Raw genomic sequence first — 21,982 nt, 5'->3', positions numbered from 1 at the left:
GGCCCCCAGAACCCCAAAGATATTACAATATCTTAACATACCCTGTCCCAGAACCCCACCCAAAGGCTTCAGGTTCACCTCTTTAACAGGGTTATGCGGTAGGTGTAGCACATGACAGACAGGTTTTGCACAGAAGTTTGACATTATTTCTCTTTTCTTAAGAGCACAACTACACAAATCTATATAAAAATAATAAAATCTACACACATTTTCCTGCCTCCATTTCCTCACCATTCCATTCTTTGGGCTGGGGTCAGAGTTCTTTGGGCCCATCCAGAATCCTTTTGCTCCAGAGCACGGCTTGTTGTGTTCTGAAACACTGAGCCTTCTCTCCCCCCCACTTCTTCTTTGACTTTGACCAGTCTGTGCCTTTCTATCCTGCTGCCCAAACTTCCTATGTGGGTCTTTCTTCAGGAGTCCTTTTATAACCATTTGCTTTGGTCACCGGTATCTTTCTCCTGCTTTTGAGAATTTTCCATTTTCCCAACCTCAGTCCCCTGAAGAGTGAAAGTGGGGAGAACTAGGGCTCATTTCCTTTTTGCTCTCCTCAGCAAGACCTGGTCAGATGCCAAAAATCCTTTCATAATCAACTATTGTCGCAAATCTGCACGGACATGACACAACTATGCCAGCTAATGGTGGACAATGATTTCCAACGACACTGCTAGAAAATTATTCCCTAACAACAACATTTATCTGAAGTTCCAGCTACACTTCATTGGTTTTTCTCCTAACAAAATTTTAAACTAATCCTTCACCAAGTATTCAGACCTTTAACAAATACTAAAAGTTGATGTGTGGACAACCCACCTTTTGTGACCACATCTTGACATAACTCAAGTTTAAATCAATGTCTAATACTCTGACAAAGCACATCTTTCAATACAGATTTCCAATGGACTCATTAATCCTTCCTTTACACAGCATTTCTGAAATTACTTTATTTTCACCCCACTAGCACACACAAGTTTGTACAGTATTCCCACCAACCTTCACCAAACTATAAGCCAAAGTCTGTTCTTACTTCCACTGGTGTAAATATGGAGTAAGTAAATTACTCTGGATTTATAGATGTCACCAACATCAATATCTGGCACAATGTTTATAGATACTTGCAGTACATAAACACGTGTGCACTCCCATGTGTTTAAATTTACTAAATATGTTTGGATTAATTTTCTAGAAAGAGACTTACAATAGGATCTGTAAAAAAGGGGGGAAAGCATTTTGCTTAAAAGTAGTATAAAAGATTATTTGAAAAGGAAAAGCTGTTTCTGAAGATGACCCTAAAGGTCATGATATCATTGCTTAGTAAAATAAATATTATACACTTTGGCTTGTACCAGAAACCCAAATCCCAAACTCTGCAGCTCAGTCCCATTTATATATATTCTAAGATAATTGTGAATGTTCTAATTTACATAAAAACATTCTATTTTTAATCCTACTAGATCTTGGTATCAAGGATTACCCTGTGGAACTCTTATTAGTGTGGTTTAACAGAAATATTTCCATTTCAGTTTTATTTAGTTGTCTTTCAGTTTTACTGAATGTTGCCTTTGTGGATTATTAGAAAGTAAATCTGGTTATCTGCTCTACCTTCTCTATACCTAAGCATTGCTTTGTGGATCTCTGTCACATCCCAGTTTACTCATCTGGGGTGAAATCTTGAGTCCATTGAGGTTAATGGGGTGTTTAGCTGCAATTTCAGTTGGGCCAGAATTTCATTCCTCCTCTCTATACTTAATAGTGTCAGTCTTTTCAATTGTTTTTCATTTGGAAGTACCTCCAAAGCTCTACTTTAAGATATTCAGTTTTTATACTGTGATCCCAAACTGTATCTATAATGGGATGAATCCAAACACTAAAATCCAACATACTGACATATGAGCAAGTTTTACTGCTCCCAACTTAAAGACTGTTGGAATCTGGGGTTCTGGGTCCATCTCAAATACTTAGAAGAGCTCCCACTATGTGGGACTGTATATCAAGTGTTCTAATTTACTACTTAAATAGTTTCAAGTAGTTTGACATATTTGGTGTCACACAAACAGTGCCCGGAAGACATTTTAATAATACTAGAAACTGAGTCAAGGAAGCTCTGGTGGGGAGGAGGGGTGTACAGGCAAGCAGTAAAAGGATGTTGTGAACCTCACACACAAATACTTACAGTGGCATATATTAAATTGCATTATCTACCCTATTTATTTTAAATAATGACATCAACTACAGTAATTGCTTCTAAAAATACAATCATGCCAAGATCATATATTTTGCACTATGCAGGTTGTGAAAGCTAAGCTCACCAATACTTTACTATACAGTGGGAACCACTACTGATTCCCAAATATGCAGCCAGCTATTGGTGTTTTAGTTACAAATGTTCCCTATAGCCAGTGCACAAGATTTAGAAAGATGAAATTCCATATAGTACTGATAAGGTATATTTTCCAATCCATTACTTATTCAAAATGTCATAAAGAATCAACATCCTGCATAAACATATTAGACATATACATCGCTAATATCTACAGTGAAGCTAAAAAAAAGTAGGTCAACACAGACATCACCAGCATTAGGCTAAAATGAGAGTAGCCATTTGAAAATGATGGGTTTTAAAGGCATCCTTTGTGACCTTCATAATATTTTGGTTACCTGTTTCAAAAAAGTTATAGTATGCAATATACTTTCTTAAATTACATGCAATTAAATTTTTCCAAAGATAAATACAATATGAGCATTCACCAAATTAAATGAAAGCCAAATACTGAACACTGGGATAAATGATTGGACAACTTAATAATCATTATCTTTCAAAAGTACTGTCAATCCTGTCAAGCTATAAAAAGCTACATATCTACAGTGACCAGAGCAACCAAATTTGTTTTCGTAGCATATGAAAGATGAGAGTTCGCATGAGGTGGGGTGGAAGTTGGAGAAGGGGGACAAAAAAGGGGAAAGCCAACCATTTGTTTTCTACACCTCCTTTTACAACTGAGACTGCTAAGCAACAACATACAATGAGGGCTGTTGAAAGAAATTACTTCTTTGGCAGGTCAAAGTCCCATATTTTTTAAAAGCCAGTAGAAAGCATAGGGCCCTATGTGCCAATGGATGGAATGCTTAACTCCCATAACTAGTCCAACTGAAATTATTGGGACTTCACTGTTGAAGCTGGTTAGCTGGCAGCTTTGTAGCCTACTGGAGAGCTTTCTAGATTCTTTTAGGGTTCCTATTATCATAATACTTGAGTACCAAATCTGACTGAACAAACAAGTCTAGTGTAAGGAACTGTTTGGAAACACTGTTGGCAAATCTGGGTTTCCAATAACAGTTGCAAACATAATAGCCTGTTTAAAAAATAGCGTTGGTTGCACACATTTTGAAACAGGAAACATAAGCACTATAAGTGACATTCATTTTTCAAAAAAGAACATGTAACAAGACAGTATCTTAATGCAAGCAATGACACCAATATAATACAATTAAAATTTCAATACTGCTGAACTATTTTATAAAATACTTCATAGCACATTTCTAGTCAATGTTTTAACAACCCTATACCAGAAACAATATAGCTAATTATATTGTAACAGAGAAGCAGCAACATCCCAGATAGTCTGATTTCTCCCTGAATATATTTAGTTACAAATGGAGTTTCAGAATTAAAACAAAACAATCCATCCATCCCATAAAGGTGCAATGTATAACGTCATATGTTATACATATGTTCTAGATCACTGGTCCAAAGATTGATTTTTTTAAATAAAATAATGGTACATTACATTTCCCAGTTAAAAGTAAAGTAGGAAACGTGAAGTTGGAATAGAACTACAATATTATTTCAGCCACACTACGCACTTTATAACGAACAGCAATGTATTCATCTACACATTGAACCACGTAAGCCAAAATAGTAAATACAGTACTACACATGTACAATACAGCCTACTTAACATTACTGTTGCAATCTATCAGGGTTCCCTCCCCACTCTAGGATACAGATGTGGAGACCCACATGAAAAAACCCCCAAGCTTATTTCTACCCGCTTAGGTTAAAAACTTCCCCAATGCACAAATTCCTTCCTTGCCCTTACTATCGCTGCCACCATCAAGCGATTTAAACAAACATTCTGGGAGAGCCACTTGGAGTCCTATCTCCCCCAAAATATCCCAAGCCCCTACACTCCCTTTCCTGGGGAGGCTTAAGAATATCCTAACCAATTGGTTACAAAGTGAGCACAAATCAACCCCCCTGGGTCTTTAGGACACTGAAAAACAATCAGCTTCTTAAAAGAAGTTTATTTTTAAAAAAAGATAAAAAGAATCACCTCTGTAAAATCAGGATGGAAGATAACTTTACAGGGTAATAAAAAGATTCCAAACACGGAGGATTTCCCCTCTAGGCAAAACTTTAAAGTACAAAAACAGGGATAAACCTCCCTGTTAGCACAGGGAAAATTCACAAGCTAAAACAAAAGATAAATCTAACGCATTTCCTTGCTATTACTTACTATTTCTGTAAGATCAGATCCTTAGTTCAGATACGGCTTAGGGAGATGTATTTTCCCTGCCCTGGCTCCTCACTGACCGGGAAAGAACAAAGGAACCGAAAACAAAAACCTTCCCCCACAGATTTGAAAGTATCTTCTCCCTTTATTGGTCCTTTTGGTCAGGTGCCAACCAGATTATCTGAGCTTCTTAACCCTTTACAGGTAAGGAGGGATTTTATGCTACCCTTAGCTGTATGTTTATGACAGGATCTTAAAAAAAAAAAAAAAAAAAACACAAATCAGACTACACAGAAGTTAGTCTGCCCATTTAAAAGTTGCAGTTAAATAAAGAAAGCTAGTCCCTTTACTTTACAAGGTTAATATTTTATTATCCCGATCGGGATACAATTGTAAATGTAGTGGGAAATGGGAGAGTCCCCAGCACTGCTGCTGCTACCATCTGGGATTAAATTTGTTCATATTTGTTTGCATTATCTTCACATCATTAAAAGAAACTTTCTCCCCCCCCCCCCAACAAAAAAAACCACCACACACACACACACACACACACACACACACACACACACACCACATACAAGCATCTAAGAAGGGACCAGGGAGAGGAAAACTCGCTGAAGATCATCTTATAGAAACTTCCTTACATTGTACTATCAGGGAAGGAGGTAGCAGTTACTCCCCTCACCCCCACAGAAAAAGGTCATTGCCTATGCACTCCAAATTTGACAGATCAGTCCCCACGGGCATCACTCCCCATGGTTCCAGACTCATTACCAGGGACTCTCTCTGACCATGAAAGCTCCCAGAGATGGTGTGTGGAGGGAAGGAGAGGTGCTACATGGCACATATATTATAGCTTAGAACTTTATCATCATTTTTGCCTAGTTTTCATGGACCTGCTTACTCTTTCCCAGTGTCCAACTCCTTCCCCGGGATGGGCCCTGGCCATGTGGAAATCCTTCTGTAAGGTCCATTATGGAAGAAATAGAGGGTACTATTGCTGTTGGCACAGCTTCTCTTCCACATGGAAGAAAGGAGATCTATGACCAGAGAGTTTCCTCCATAAGGATCTAAGTGGCACACACTGTAGAATACAGCAATAATCACAAAGCCCCTAAAATTACAGGATTAGTGATTCTCTCCAGTATTCAAGATCGCCTGTTCCTGATGTTAAGGTAAGTTTTTCTGGAATATCTTGGTCTTCAACAAGACAAAAAACTTCTTGCTTTATGCAAACAGTTCCAGTGACGACCTAAGAGCAACCATCTTTCTTCCTGCTCAGAAACTGCACTGCCCCGGTGCCTGTCAGATAGGACAGAGAAGTACGCAGTAATGTCACAAAGGCAGAACTAATCATAGCAGATACTACTGAGCATGCCTAGGGCTGGTTGGAAAACTTATTTCCAAAAAGCATTTTCTTGTTTTTGTTTCAAACTTTTTGGACCAACTTAATATTTTTACATTCCCCAAACATCTCTATATCAATACAAAGTGCTTGTCCTCAGCAAAGACTAATCCCATGCTAATTTTTCAGTTTAAGCCTTCAGCAGTTTTTGCTATAGTTGTATTTTAGGGTATGTCTACACTATGGAGACTTTACCAGCATGGCTATGCCAGCATAGCCCCTTACCGTAGATGCAGCATATACTGACAGAAGCAACGTTTGCGGTTGGTGAAGGAACACCACCTCCCCAAATGACAGTAGCTTTATCAACAGAAGTACTCTTCCATACACTGGGGTTACGTCAGCACACGCCTGACCGAAATAGCTATGCTGCTATAATTTTCAACAATACATCAAACCTTAAAAAAATTGGGAAAGCTGCTTTCACCATAAAAAGACTATTTCTTCTCTCACTAAGAAAACTTACACACACAAATTCACAGGAACAGCACGCAACTGCCACAAGAACCAGCACACACAGCCAGATGTGTGCATGTTTACAACTTGCCAAAAAAAAAAATGTATAAAGCACCAAAACTCAATTAATCAGTGGATACTGTCCACTATCACAGCACAGCTTTTTTGCAACCATGACCAGAACTGGTGACCAGAGCTAGGAAATAAAGTTTCATAATTTTCTATCAGTACTCCTGACAGTCACTCTTGTTACAATATATTGGGAATTTTTTGAGTTGTCAGAGAATGAGAAATGAAGGTAAAAGTGCTAAAAGCGAAGCTTCTAGTTCCTACCTCATTACACCATTGAAAAGAGCCTGCAGGAGCAGGTGACAATCTCCAGACTTCAGGAACTACAAGAGGGCTCCCTATTAGACAGCTGTTAAAAGCTTTAAACCAAAAAAAGTGATTTTGTTCAAGCCACAAGGAAGCAAATTCCTAGTACCAGATAATATGCTCCCCATAGTAGGCATTACACCAGAAAGTCAGACTTGTCTAAAACTGATGGAAAAGACAAGATGGTAACAGAAATTAATATAACAACACATAAGGGCTGTCCAGCACACAAAATAACTTGCAAACTAATTAGCATATTAAAAAAAACTTGCATGAAACCTCAGAATCCCCACTGTACAATTGGTAGACTATATAGAAGATAATATTTTACTCTGCTGGTTCTGGGCATCAGCAACGAGCCCACATAACAAGACAGATGCTACTAGACTCTTGGGGGATGGGAAGGAGGAAGCAGAAGTTTTGCTGCCTTCTCCACACCCCACCTACTCCCAAAGACTTTTTTCTTCTCCACATATGGACTTCTGAAAAGCTGAATCTAATAATCACCCTTATGATAATTGGAGGGGGGGGGAAGAAAAGAGCTCCCTTTGATGGACACCCAGCCAGCCAGTTAGCTGTAAAATCCCTCTTGGTAGCTGTTCTCTGCTTGCTTTACCCCCAGGTAAAGAAAAGGAAGTGGGCACCTGACCAAAAGACCAAATGGGAAGGTAGAACTTTTTAAAATTGGGAAAGAAACTTTCCCTTTCTTTGTTGTTTTCTCTGGGTTGCAGGGACACAGAGAAGCAACGTTGTAAGCAGCTTTAAACCAGGTATGATTAGAGATCATCAATTCATACCTCAAACCTACTTATCTGAAGATATGTAAGTAAAATTAGGGAATGTCTAAAAAGACATGGGTAGGTTTCTTTCTGTTTATTTTTTTTAAGGCTTGTGAACGCCTCTGTGCTAACCCCAGATGCTTCTGTTTGCTTTTACCCTTTAAGATGAACCCCCAAGAAAGCTATTTTGGGTGCTTAATTTTTGGAATTGCTCTTTTAAAATCTAGCAAAAGCCTAAGTTCCAGATGTATTTTCTTCCTTTTTATTTTTAATAAAATTTACCTTTAAGAACAGGACTGGATTTTTGGTGTTCTTTTTTGGAGGTTTGTGCGTGTTGTTTTATTAGCTAGTAGCAACAGCTAATTTCCTTTGTTTTCTTTCTGAGCTCTTCCCCGCAGAGGGGCTGAAAGGGTTTGAGGGTACCTCACAGGGAGGAATTCCCAAGTGCTCCTTCTTGGGTTCAAGGGGGTTCTTGGCATTTGGGTGGTGGCAGCATTTACCAAGCCAAGGTCAGAGAAAAGCTGTAACCTTAGGAGTTTAATACAAGCCTGGAGTAGGAAGTATTAATTTTTAAAATCCTTGCAGCCCCCACCTTCTGTACTCAAAATGACAGAGTGGGGATTCAGCCTTGACAACCCGCACTAATTCTCAGGACATGAAGGGAGTCCACTACAACCCAGTAAAAATATTAATGCACTGGAATTCAATGAAACTGGGAAATATAATTTAGTAAGTGTTTCTTGAGGAGTCTTACTGCTCAAATTAGTATGGATCAGGGCTGTCAAGCAATTAAAAAAATTAATCGTGATTAATTGCATCATTAAATCACTCTGTAAAACGGAATACCATTTAGTTAAATATTTTTGGCTGTTTTCTACATTTTCAAATATATTGATTTCAATTACAACAGAATACAAATTGTCCAGTGCTCACTTTTTTTTTTACAGTACAAATATTCGTAATAAAATATAGTATTTTTCAAATCACCTAATCCAAATTCTGTAGTGCAATCTCTAACATGAAAATTGAACTTACAAATGTAGAATTATGTACAAAAATAATTGACCTCAAAAATAAAACAATGTAAAACTTTAGAGCCTACAAGTCCACTCAGTCCTACTTCTTGTTCAACCAATTGCTCAGACAAACAAGTTTGTTTATAATTTGCAGGAGATAATGCTGCCCGCTTGTTTATAATGTTACCTGAAAGTAAAAACAGGCGTTCGCATGGCACTGTTGTAGCCAGTGTCGCAAGATATTTACATGCCAGATGCGGTAAAGATTCATATGTCCCTTCATGCTTCGCCCACCATTCCAGAGGACATGCTTCCATGTTGATGATGGGTTCTGCTCGATAACAATCCAAAGCAGTGCAGACTGATGCACGTTCATTTTCATCATCATGAGTCAGATGCCACCAACAAAATGTTGATTTTCTTTTTTGGTGGTTCAGGGTTCTGTAGTTTCCGCATTGGACTGATGCTCTTTTAAGACTTCTGAAAACATGCTCCACACCTCGTGCCTCTCAGATTTTGGAAAGCACTTCAGATTCTTAAACCTTGGGTCGAGTTCTGTAGGTATCTCTAGAAACCTCACATTGTTACCTTCTTTGCATTTTGTCAGATCTGCAGTGAAAGCATTCTTAAATCAAACAGCAGGTACTGGGTTGTCATCCATAACACGAAATATATGGCAGAATGCAGGTAAAAAAGAGTAGACATACAATTCTCCTCCAAGGAGTTCAGTCATAAAAAAATAATGCATTAATTAAATTTAACGAGTATCATCGGCATGGAAGCATGTCCTCTGGCATGGTGGCCAAAGCATGAAGGGGCATAAGAATGTTTAGCATACCTGACCCATAAATACTTAGCAATGCCATCTACAACAGTGCCATGTGAACACTTGTTCTCATTTTCAGGTGACACTGTAAATAAGAAGTGGGCAGCATTATCTCCCGCAAATGTAAACAAACGTGTCTGTCTAAGTGACTGGCTGACCAAGAGTAGGACTGAGGGGACTTACAGATTCTAAAGTTTTACTATATGCATTTTCACAATAGAGAGTGCTACAGTACTTACGAGGTGAATTGACAAATACTATTTCTTTTATGATTTTTACAATGTAAATATTTGTAATAAAAATATAAAGTGAGCACTATGCACTTTGTATTGTGTTGCAAACTGAAATCAAATATTTGAAAATTTAGAAAAATGATCCACAATATTTAACGAATTTCAATTGGTATTCTATTGTTTAACAGTGAAATTAAAACTGTAATTAATTGTGATTATTTTTTAATTGCAATTAATTTGAGTTAATCACATGAGTTAACTGCTATTAATCGACAGCCCTAATATAGATGCAAGTATTTTATTAATCAAGGTGTATCTGCTTCTATGACACTTTAAGAGAAATTCTGGGTAACGTACGGTAACAAGACTTAGGTTATTCTTCAGAAGTTTGTGCTACTACTGATAAAAGAAAGAAAACTGAACAAAACCTCCAAAATGAAACCATGCGGAGAAAATGAAACTGACCAAATGTGCTTTCATTCTCTATATTTAAATATGTGCTTACCCTAGGAATTGTGCTGTTACAAGTTCTCTGTAATAACTTGCATCTCCCTGGCTTGTTGCCTGTCCCCCTACAAACAACAGATTTTATTTCCTTCCTGTTTACCTGTTATATAGTGTTTGTTTTTGTGTGACTGGATATTCCACTTAATGTTTTTTGATGTAGACAATGTTCTATTTTGCTGAACAGTGGAGAATAATATGAAAAAAAGAGCAAAGAATATATCTGTATTTAACTTCAATTTAACCTCTTAAAAAAAATTTAAATTCACTGTCAGAGAATAGGTCTGGAAAATGTCAGCCTCAAAGGTGAACAATCCGAAAATTACAAGTGTAAGCAGAGTCAGGATGAGCCCCACCCTGACATCTGGTGGTAAATTATGGGGAGTGCGGAAAGTGTTGCATTGGTATTTTGGTTATTTGCATGGGCACTCCCACCCCACTTAGCATACCGCAAAGCAGCATGGGATGGTTATTTTCACAGCTGTGGGAGCCCCAATTTCGTTGTTATTGGGGCAGGAGGAATGAAATGTTGTCACCCTGATTGGGTAAATGGGGAACTACAAAATTGTCTTGTGATGGGGGGTTTCATTGTCAGCTGGATAGCGCTTGCTAGATGGGGCACATGGGTTCCAAAACCCATTGAAAGGAGAGAGGCTGGGGACAGAGATCTGTACTTGGTGGTGCAGGCTCCTTGTGTGAGCCAGAAGCACCAGTTCCACCTATGCTTCTCTCCACTGTGGAATGTCAGAGTTAACTTTTGATTCCCTTAAGAATCTAGCTGCAGGTTACTGAGCTGAATTCACTGGTACTGGGGCTCCCCTACTATGAGCTGAAATCACTGAAGAGCTGGACTTGCTGAGCTGAGAGCACTGTGCTAATGAGTGGAGCTGAAATCACTGAAGAGCTGGACTTGCTGAGCTGAGAGCACTGTGCTGATGAGTGGGGGAGCCTGAAGCAATACTGGCAGAGCAGAGTGGAGCAGTTTGTGCGGCCACTGGGTGAGTGGAGCTGAGCAGCTCGTGAGGACGGCTGGAGTGGCTCACAGGACAGCTGGTGGACCAGAGCAGCTGACAGAGCAGAGCAGCCCACAGAGCAAGCGGAGCTGAGCTGTTTGCGGGGACGACTAGTGGAAGCAGAACCCCACGAAGAGGCAGGGCAGTTGGCCCCGAACCACGTAAGGTGCCCCTTTCTACCTAGGCTGGGGAGAGGGACCTCTGCAAAGAGACTCTTGAACTCCGGGCTGCCTGACCCGGGACAGAGACTTTTGAATTGTGGGACTTTTGGGACTGTGGGTGATTTAGGGGGGTTGCTGGACTCAAGGGCCCAGAGAGAAGGACATGGCCCAAGTTGCTGGGGTGGGTCTTTGCTCACGGTTTGACCTATGAACTCCAGTTGAGGTATTTTCCAAATGTCATGCTTGTTGTTGTTTATCTTATGTAATTAAACCTTTTCTGCTACACCAAGAGTCTGTGCTTGCGAGAGGGGAAGTATTGCCTCCTTGAGGCGCCCAGGGGTGTGTGTAAGATTTTCCCAGGTCACTGGGTGGGGGCTCGAGCTGGTCTGCATTACGTTGTAGGGAAGGGACCCCTAGGTATTGAACCTGGCCCTTGCTGCTATCGTTTCAGCCTGGCAGAGGGGTTACACAAGTATATGAATTTGGTGTTATAATGGGAACTGTTTTGTTACCTTTGACTGTAATGGATGCTACCATACACATAGCACAACAAGGAATAAACCCCTAAAGCCTAGAAGCACTTGATATGTTGGGACAGGTACTTGAAAGTCACACAAAGAAAAATGTAAGAAAAAAAATCAATCCCCCAGAATTTTAGCACAGATCTTGACTATCTATTCAACTGAAGTGTTAAAATTATACTTAGTCACTCAGATCTCATCTTGTAGCAGACTAGCACCCATTACACCCCTCTTTGTTAGCAAGTGTTGATCCTCCTAAGAAAGAGTTAAGTGGGTTCTGCTGACTAACTGGGGCAGGTGGGGGTCATGGACACAGCTTTCTACAAAAGGATATCCAGAGTGTCAGTAAAGGAGTCCACAGATAAAAGCCTATGGGACAGAAAAGCTGGCAGAAAAGGTCTGAGTTAAATGTTGCATCAGTGTTAAGTTCAACATTATTAAAACCAAATCTACTGAAAAGTGGCAGTTTGATCTAAACTAGCACATGGACTATGACAGACAGCAGACAGAGAATGGCACTGTTATTGATTTAACATCCAGTCTGTTAGTTACTTTATAGACATGGAGGTATCTCCCCCATGCTCCGTGGAATGTCTTTCCATATACTTCTATGGGCTGGATTTAAAAATCCAAACTTCACCCTCTCATTCCAATTTTTGCTGTAGGTCAGTACTTACTCGGTTTCCGTTTTGTGTTCTGGGCACAGTTTTCTTCATTCAGGAGAAAAGTACAGTGTAGATATATGGAGAAGAAGCAAATAATGCATTTTAACAAAGCTTTAACTATTATTTTCATCTATTCACTTTTTCCCTATCTATCTTTCATCCATCCCAAAGCAACATTTAGAGAGTAATCTTACTCTGGTAACAGATTCCCTATAGAGGAAAAGCTAGGTTACCATGGAATCAGTCAATTAATTTTGACACCTGCTTACTAAGATTGATCAATCATCTCTGATGTCTCTCTGCTAGGGTTGCTAGTCCTCAATTTAGAAAAAAAATACTCTCATATGAGAATTAATGGGTCCCAAGACTCCCTAGAGTCTTCCCCTTATGTTAATGCTTTCAATGTTTGCTAATTCAAGTCACTCATTCCCGAAGCTCACCTAATTATAGATCCTTTTCCAGGAAGGAAGACTTTATTTTAAAGACAGATCCCAGTTCTTTGTGTATTAAGCCTCACCTTAAAATCCCAAAGAATCCCAACACTCTTTTCAACTCTACCAGTCAAGCTGAAATCAGTTAAAAGTTCGTTTTTAACCTTGTACCCATTCTCACACACACTTCAAACCATTGAAGCACAGAACTCCACTTTAAAATAATATAGGCATGTTCAAAGTCATGACAGAATTCTATATTCAATTAACATTTTTGTATACCTTGTATTTACATCCTGTACATTAATTTTAATTGCATGTACAATAGTCCAACATGCTTATCAATAACATCTCTACTCTTGTTGAAACATTCTCTACAATAATTTTAATTGATTGGAGCAACAAGCATCAGTAAGGTCACAGACAGTCATCACCTACAAGTGTCACTGTGAAAAACCTAGCCATAGGCTGCACGTGTCTACAGCAGATGGTTCTGCCTCATAGACAGATGAGATAGGCTAGTTCCATTGTAACAAGAAAGCCTCCCCATATTCTGCACAAGTCAGAAAGGCCTTCAAATCACATGGCTGCAAGGCAAAGCTTATATCGCTTTCCCCTGTCTGCACCCATATTCCAGCCGCTATCTATTCTAGACATTTACAATACACTAATCACCACACTGTTAAGCATCTAGCTAAATTTCATGGCTTGTAAGTCATTTGTGCTACCAAATAATGGCAAACTTTACACAGTCCCCACTTAGAGTAATAGACAAATTGGGTAGGTCTTTACAATGCTATATTACCACCACATAGTTTTAACACAGTACGGTACATTTTGCTTCTCAAAAGTAAAGCTTTATGGCACCCAATCTCGATAACTTTTCCAGACCAGTGTATCTTTAAAAGCAGTTCTCCCAAATAAGCAAAAAGCTCGTTCTGTAACAAAATTGTAATGTTGGCATCAGTGACACTTTTAATGATATGCACCCTAGAATAGAGTAGCCAATGACAAATGCATTCTGATTTTACCAAAACCCCTAAGGATCCAAGTCTTAAACATTGTGCACTTAACTAAGGAAATGTTGCCCTTTTAATATGCAGCTAGACCTTCCTCTAGGTGGGGATGGATTATTAGCATTCTACTGGAATTGAGCAGAGTGCCATGAGGCAAAATATAACCATTGTGCTTCTTCCCATTAAGTTCACCTGACAAATGCAACTGATGTAAACAAACAACAAATGCTTTAATACCAAATAATCAAGAAAATTCAGCTAAGGGCTAATGCCTAAAGGCATTCTAGTGTCATCAGCTTTAGTAACCCATCAGAGAATATATTCATTAATTACAAGCTTTGAAATTTAATCAAAAGATTAAAAAGTTTGACCTAGCCCTTGTACTATTAGGATATGCTGTGACTGGCATCCAGCTACAGGATATAGATAATCCCTTTGGAGCAAGGCATTCCTGGCTCTATAAGCATGTCTACTGCTGATCATTGTACACAAAGAAGATCCACAGAGGCTTTCCCTCCTGTCATTCACAATCCTCCTGACAATTAGCCCATGGTTCCAGGGTTACTGATCAGTTACAAAACCCCAAATCCTTCACACATGTGCTTAACATATCAATTTTAACTGTAGTTAGTATGCAGATGAAACAGCTTAATATCTACACCTTTCATTTTTGCCCTCCCTTTTCCAAGACAGTCAACAACTCACTAATGGAACAAACACAAGATCATCAAGTTCTCAGGCAAATTCTGCTCTTCCCAGAGCAGGTACGTTATTTAGCCAACACGTCTTGCAACTGTTTCTTATGTGAACTAGAGTGACTTGTTTGCCTGAAAAGTATGCTCATTTTGCTCCCCTTCTCTCAGAATAAAACATTTTTTAACAATCATAATTATTAACGACAATATGGAAGCCATCTTGTTCAGCTTTCATTTGCCAAAAGAGGGGGAAAACTTTTACCCAAATCTAAATAGGTTTTAAATAATTTAGTTGACAGTATTCTCTCTTTAAATTCCCCTTGAAGACATAATTTGTGATGTTGCCTCTCCCAGATATCAAGCACATTGTTATTGTTAACTAGATATCATATGGCATTTTTCAGCTGTAGATCTTAAAGTGCTTCATAAGAAAGGGTGAGTACAATTTAGCCATATCTGATATGTAAAGAAAACAGAGAGGCTAAGTGATTTGTCTAAGGTCATGCCACAGATTAGCAGCAAACTGGAAGCAGAACACTGGTCATCGAACTCCCAGTCTAGTATCTTATCCACTGAGCTATGCTAACTTCCTTTTAAGCAAGCTTAGGGAAGGATCAGAGTGACAGCGCTAGAAACTCAATCTTCCATTGTATCCACAGAATAGATAAATCAGGGTATCAGTGTATGCTTCCCCCACACCGTCCAGTCAGCATGTATTAGTCCACTTTCAGGCATGAAAACATAGTTCAATCTCTTTGACTCATTCAGCCCTTGCAGGGAAATTTCATAAGTTAAGCACCACCACCACCACCACCCTCTTCCCACCCATATTATATTGTTCAATAATGAATGGAAAGCATATGTATGTGATGCTAGGTGTGTATTAATTAATGCCTGTCTTGTTAGAGCACTTGAAAGAAGGTTGGTGGGAGGAGAAGTGGAATGGGAGAAAGATTTTTAGTCCCCTGAAGGAAAATCATTCAAATGTATTAACGTTTTTTCCTTCACCAGGGAAGTTCCTGGAGATACATGTCATTTTCATAAGGGTCCCAGAAAGGACAGCAGTATTAGACACTCTTTCCTTAACCTGTGTATCATTTTAACATTAGCCTTAATACAATTTTTAAAACTATATTCATCAGTTCAACATCTAATCTGTATTTGCGGGAGAGGGGAGGGAATGGACTTGTGCGTGGTGGGCCTATTTCCTCTCCAACTTCTGTAATCTACTTCAGTCACACACCCACAAAATCATGCCAGGCACAGGCAAACACAGCAGGCATCTGCGCACGGGGGGCGGGGGAGAATGATCATACATTAAGCAGAGACTTACTTGAACCGGCCCTGGCAATGCTGGCACTGGTCTCCTACCCAGCCCTGGTCACAGAGGCAGGTGGAGTTGACACACCGCCCGGAGAAGCAAGAAGTCCTGTCGCAGGGCTTGGACTGGGACACCTGGGCATAGAGCACCAGGTACAGGACGCCGTAGAAGAGCAACCAGCTGTTCATATCCAGCAGCGAGGCTGAGCAGCAGGGGGAAGAGGAACAAGGTCTCCACACTCCGTGGGGCGCAGGGGAGCCGGCCACCCTCCGCCAGGCGCTCCCCGGATCCATCGTCGCCGCCGGACGCGCGGACTCCGCCGGGCGGCTCGGAACAGACCCCCGCCCAGCCACCCGACCCGCGCCGGACGGCGGCACTGCGGGGCTGCGGGCGGCTCCCACCCTCAGCCGCCGGGAGAGCGTCCTGGAGAGAATTAATCCTGTCAGGGCGAGCCAACCCCCCCGCCGCTGCCCGTGAGGTAGAGCCCGGCCCTCGCAGCCCCGCTCCCCTCCTCCACGGAGGGGGAGCCTGGCTCGTGACCGTGCGGTTCCGCCTCACCAGCTCCCCCCTCTCCTCTGATAACGGGACGCCCCCCCCAGGCAGCAGCTGCTGCTGCCGCCGCCTCCTCCCCCCTCAGCTGGGGACTGAGCGCTCCCGAGCCCTCTACAGCATCGCCCGCCCAGGCGGCCCGGGAGCCCGGGGAGGGGGGGTTCAGTCGCAAGCGGAGGGGCGGGGCGCTCTTATCTGCCCCCATTCCCCCTAGTGGGGAGGGGGGGGATTAGCAGCCAGCCGCTGTCCCAGCTGACAGTTTCCAAGCAGCCATTTTCCAGGGCTCATTATAATCTCCGCTCAGCGCCGCCTGGCCGGCTCGATGCCTACCCACCCCCTTCCTCCCTGGGTCTGCTGCGAGCCGCCGCTCGCTCCGCCAGGCCCGTAGCGCGAGCGCGGCTGCTCCTCTCTGGCGGAATCGCCTCAGGCAGGCGGGCGCGCGCGGCTCAAACCCCAGACCAGGCTGATGATGGCGCTGCCGCCGCCGGAGCAACTGCCCCTGGGAAGGATGCGGACTAAGAGCCCCCTAGAGTGGGGGTTATTTCACAGTCATCCTCGGCCAGCTCCCTTGTCCCAAACACCTCTGCCCGCCCTCCCCCATGACATAAATAAACCTGTGCTGGTGGCTGCCGGTCAACAGAAATCCCTCCCCTCCCTGCTAAAGAAAGGGCTGAGATTGCAACGCTCTCTTTCTTCCTTCCTTCCACCCACCCACCTCCTCCTCCTCCTCCTCCTGCTGCTGCTGCAGCAGCTGCTGCTTCGCCTGAGAGACAATCCAACTACCCCACAAAGAGAGCTGAGCATGTGCAGCCGAGGAGCCCCTTAAAGGCACAGCGCCTTGCGCCGGTGGTTGGGGTTTGCACGAGGGAGGGACAGCGCACTGCGCCCACGGGGTCGTCGTCTTGTTAAACAAGAAGTGAAGCGGATCTTCCAAACCTTCGGCAGAGCACGGGGAGGAGGATTTCAAAAATATTTCCAACCGCTGTGACACGCTAAAGGGAAAAAACACACTATGGTTTGGTTTGGTTTCAGAGCGCTCTGCCTTACTCGGGGGCGACTTTTCCTCTTTCATACAGGACAAATCGCTGGATAGGAGGAAAGCCATTCCTGTTTCCAACACAAGTTTAAAAAAAAAAGTCAGTAATTATACTTCGTGTTACCGCTTTCTCAGTATCACTGTAATTTTACTGCATTCTTATTTTCGCACATTTTCTAGAATGCGTTCAAAATAAACCACCACCAACTGCAGAACCACCACAATTTACCATGTACTATTCACCATCTGACCCACACTCCATCTACTATCCATCTCTCCAATATTCCAAACTTATAAGCAGCTACAAACAGTTTATTTATTTATTTATTTTCCATACCACCTTCCCATGTTACAATTGAACACACACAGAGAAAGTTTGGGGATCCCCTTGCTGTGTATCCATAAAAGAGAGAGAGAAACAATCAGGGGCGGCTCTAGACATTTCGCCACCCCAAGAACGGCGCCAGTCCCGCGGCTCCAGTGGACCTCCCGCAGACGTGCCTGCGGAGGGTCCGCTGGTCCCGCGGCTCCACCGAAGGGACGTGCCTGCGGGAGGTCCACCGGAGCCACGGGACCAGCGGACCCTCTGCAGGGACGCCTGCGGAAGGTCCACCGGAGCCGCTTGCCGCCCTCCCGGTGACCGGCAGAGTGCCCCCCGTGGCATGCCGCCCCAAGCACGTGCTTGGCATGCTGGGGTCTAGAGCTGCCCCTGCAAACAATGGTCGCAACCTTCAGAAACCTGTACATAACCCTCAGGTTGAGAATTTATGATGCAGAATCATAGAACTGTAGGATTGCAAGGGACCTCAAGAGGTCATTTAGTCGAATCCCCTGCACTCAAGGCAATGTAAGCATATAAGCAATGTCTGATGCAACAAAAATTGTGTGAAAGGAGAACCAGTTCTATTACTTAGTGTTTTGAAAGAGATGAACCTGAGTGACACAGGTAATTTCTCAAATTAGATCCAAATCTGAACTTTCCAAAAATTCAGTGACATTCATATTTGATTTTTTGGTTTAGCCCATGAAAGAGACAGGCCCATCTTTCCTTGAATCATATGCTGACCTGAACTTCCCCAAAATCCAGGAGACTGAAAGGAACCCAGTGCTTAGAGTAGTAGGAAGGGAACCTGAAACATAAGGCCTCGTATCAGAAGCCTGGTATGGTCTAAAGTAGTGGTCAAAGCTTTGCTGCTATAAGGCAAAGTTAAGTTGTGAGCAAGAGGCAAGCCCTGCTCACAGAACCTGGCAAAGAACAGGGCTGGTACTGCAAAAACACACATTTCTAAGAAAGGCTAGGCACAGGACACTCACATAAACACACTCCAGAAGGCTGGTACCAGAACACCCCAATACCAAGTATTGTACAAACATCCTCCCCCCAAATATAACAGGAACATGCTGACCTCTCTTAAAAGATAAGGTCAGGATGACAGTATAATAATAAAAGATGTTTAGACTGAACCAACATGTACAAGGTAATGGGTAGTAAAAACCCAGATCAGGGGGCAGTAACTAATCCTCTCAGAGGGGCAATACATAACTTATTTGCATTGATGTATAAAATGAAGCCTCAAAGGGAGTCTGTCTAGCCTGGGGAGGAACAGAAAGTCCGGCCGTTCACTGAGCTGGTCCATTGTTACAGGCATACATGTATTAGTCATCCGGTAGAGTCTGTGGGATACAGGTACTCAGAGCCGTCCCTTGGGCAGAGCGAATTGGGGTGACAGCCCTGGGCCCTGCGTTTTGGGGGGCCCTGCACTTCAATAAAATTGGGACTGTCCCAATATTTAGCCCTTTGTCCCGCGTTCTGACAGACCCCATTTGTCTCAATATTCAGGTGAGGAGGCAGGAAGGTGAGGTGGGCGGGCGAGCAGCCTGAGGAGGCAAACAGGGAAGTGAGCAGCAGGTGGGAGGGGGGTGAGGAGGCAATGCCTGGAATGCAGAGAAAAGCCAAAGCTCCAATACAGCAACAAGGCCAAGCAAGGCCTCGAGAAATTCAGCATTCCCACTGACAACTGGAAAAATCCTGCCTACAGTCGTTCAGGTTGGAGAAGACTGGTGCAGTCACCATGGAGAGGTATTGGAGAGCCCAGGTTGAGGCCCACAGGTGAACTAGGAAGCAGAGTATGCTTCAACTTCTGTCTGGTAATTGGACCTCTAGCCTCTGTGAGAAGGTTTGCCGCTCACGCATTGGGCTCTTTTCCCATACCATTGCTAAGCACCACTGACCGGCTGACAAAGACCGGCTGGCTTTGTCACATCTTTCATCTGTCAATTCAAGAAGTTAGATGTCCATATAGAAGTCCCCAGGGGCCCATTGTATTAAGCACATATACATAGTTAAAAACTTTCCCTGTCTTTAAAAGCCTATACGCTTAATAGACAAGACAAATACAGCATGGGAGAGGAAACAGAGGCTGAGAGATAAAGTGTTTTGCCCAAGGTCACACCAGCAGGGCAGAGTCATGAATAAAACCCTAGCATCTGGACTTAGTCCAGAGCTCTATCCACAGGACCACACTGTCCCACTAACCAAGTCTAGATAGATGATTTCATTTTTCTGAATTTCTTTTCTTCATTATTAAACATCTTTCTTTGTATGGGTTTTGTAATGAATCAGCGAGTTCATGCAATGTGTGAGGAAATGGAAAGCATGCTGCTGCTTTATACTTTATGAAAAAAGCTCAATCCTGAATTCATGCCGAACAGTCTGTTAATGACATTTAATTTGGCACAATTAAGTCTACTGAACAACCGTCTTCTGTTAAGGAGTGATATGAGACCAACAACTGAGTTAATTTAAAATTAAGTATAAAGATACAACTGGAGTTCAAAGATCAGTTATTCATTTCAGACCATATGAAAATTTTTGTTCAATGCAGAAGGAAGAGACCCTCATAAATAATCTTCAGCCCATGTTCAGCATTCTCTCTTGATTTTTCCTTACTCCTTTTATGCCAAGGAACAGAGCAGGAAAAACTGCTCCATCTTTCTCTAACATCTGATGTAGATTTTGTTTCAGACTTATGGAAGCCAGCCAAGTTTTTAAAGCAGTCAATCAAAGCAAAGGTAATTCCAAAGGGGCACTGCATCCGTTTAACAACCAAGAGCTCCGTTCAGTAGCTCAATTATCAGTTTTCCAGCAGTATGTTTGTTCATTAAACACCAATTTTCCCTCCTAAGTATAATCATGAAAAGTACATAGAAATGAAAGGAAAGGAAAAATTATGAAAAGAAGTATATCACAGTGGTTCTCAAACTTTCGTACTGGTGACCCCTTTCACATGGCAAGCCTCTGAGTGCGACACCCCTAATAAATTAAAAACACTTTTTTATATATTTAACACCATTACAAATGCTGGAGGAAAAGTGGAGTTTGAGGTGGAGGCTGACAGCTCATGACCCCCCCAGGTAATAACCTCGTGACCCCCTGAGGGGTCCCAATCCCCAGTTTGAGAACCCCTGGTATATCAGGATGTTGTATTTTTGATAGTCAACTAGAAGACTTATAGGCATGTCCGTCCTTACCTATATGCAAACTATGCCCTGTGTAGGGCACCAGGAAATTTGGGTGCCCCAAATTGGCCCAAATTTCCTGGTGCCCTATGCAGCTGCACGTTGCTCCAGCAGCCAGCCCAATCCCCCGGCCAGAAATCTGCCCCTGCTCCTGTCCCTTGCCCACTCCACCCCTTCCCCACAGCCCCTGCCACTACTCCGCCCCCGCCCCACTTCTTCCCACTCCTGCTCCGCCCCACCCCCACTCCACCCCTTCCCCTGAGCTAAGCCCTGGGGGACTGCAGCACAAGTCGGGCACACCTGGCACTCAGCGGGTGGTGAGGAGCGACCCGGCCCCAGCCCGCTCTGCATTGCTGGCTCGTGCTGGGGAGCGGTTTCCCCCTTGTCCCCCAAGCCTGCTCGTGCCCCCCACAGACCTTGGGCATAGCCTCCCACCCATGGTGGGGCTGCATAGGGCACCACAATGTCTAGGGATGGCCCTACTTATGGAGCTATGCTGGGAGACATTCCCAACCTACGCAAAATTCGACTTACGCAAGGCGTTCCGGAACAGAACGCTTGGTAAGTCAGGGAGCTTCTGTATTGGGAGTCATAAGACTTGGGAAATTATAAAAAAGTAGAAAGATTTATTTCTGTTGAGCAAAACAGTAATGAGTTCTATGGCTAAAATAACTGAAGACCTCTTTAGAGTTTTCTGAGTGTAAGAGAAGAGCAAAGAGGAAGCATGCATTTGCTAACTGGACAGGTCAGACAGCTGTCTCTTTAGCTGAACAGTAACTGGCCATCCATGTTATTGAAGGAATACAACACCCAAAAGGTTTATGTATCACACCAGTTCAATTCATTATAGTTTTCATAATCCTAGTGAATGAGAGATATCATAGAATATCAGGGTTGAAAGGGACCTCAGGAGATCATCTAGTCCAACCCCCTGCTCAAAGCAGGACCAA

At 42.6% G+C, this 21,982-nt stretch overlaps 1 protein-coding gene across 30 annotated transcripts in view; it reads right to left on the bottom strand.

Annotated features, from left to right (window-relative positions):
• Positions 1-21,982, bottom strand: part of ATRNL1 (attractin like 1) — a 1,032,651-nt gene that overhangs the window by 948,453 nt on the left and 62,216 nt on the right. For 28 of the 30 annotated variants that reach the window (XM_039547653.1, XM_039547651.1, XM_039547655.1 and 25 more), the window contains 2 exons: positions 17,193-17,584; positions 15,941-16,351 (listed from right to left, as the gene is read on the bottom strand). In XM_039547653.1, the coding sequence (XP_039403587.1) occupies positions 15,941-16,351; positions 17,193-17,281 (500 nt within the window). In that variant the 5' untranslated portion in view covers positions 17,282-17,584. Of the gene's footprint in view, positions 1-15,940; positions 17,071-17,192; positions 17,585-21,982 lie in introns of those variants that run through there. The other 2 variants (XM_039547644.1, XM_039547665.1) reach the window with 2 other exon arrangements.

This window comes from Mauremys reevesii, linkage group 7 (assembly GCF_016161935.1).
Source record: "Mauremys reevesii isolate NIE-2019 linkage group 7, ASM1616193v1, whole genome shotgun sequence".
Lineage (NCBI taxonomy): Eukaryota > Metazoa > Chordata > Testudines > Geoemydidae > Mauremys > Mauremys reevesii.
The sequence above is the reverse complement of the archived record's forward strand: the minus strand, read 5'-3'. Positions and strand labels throughout refer to the sequence as shown.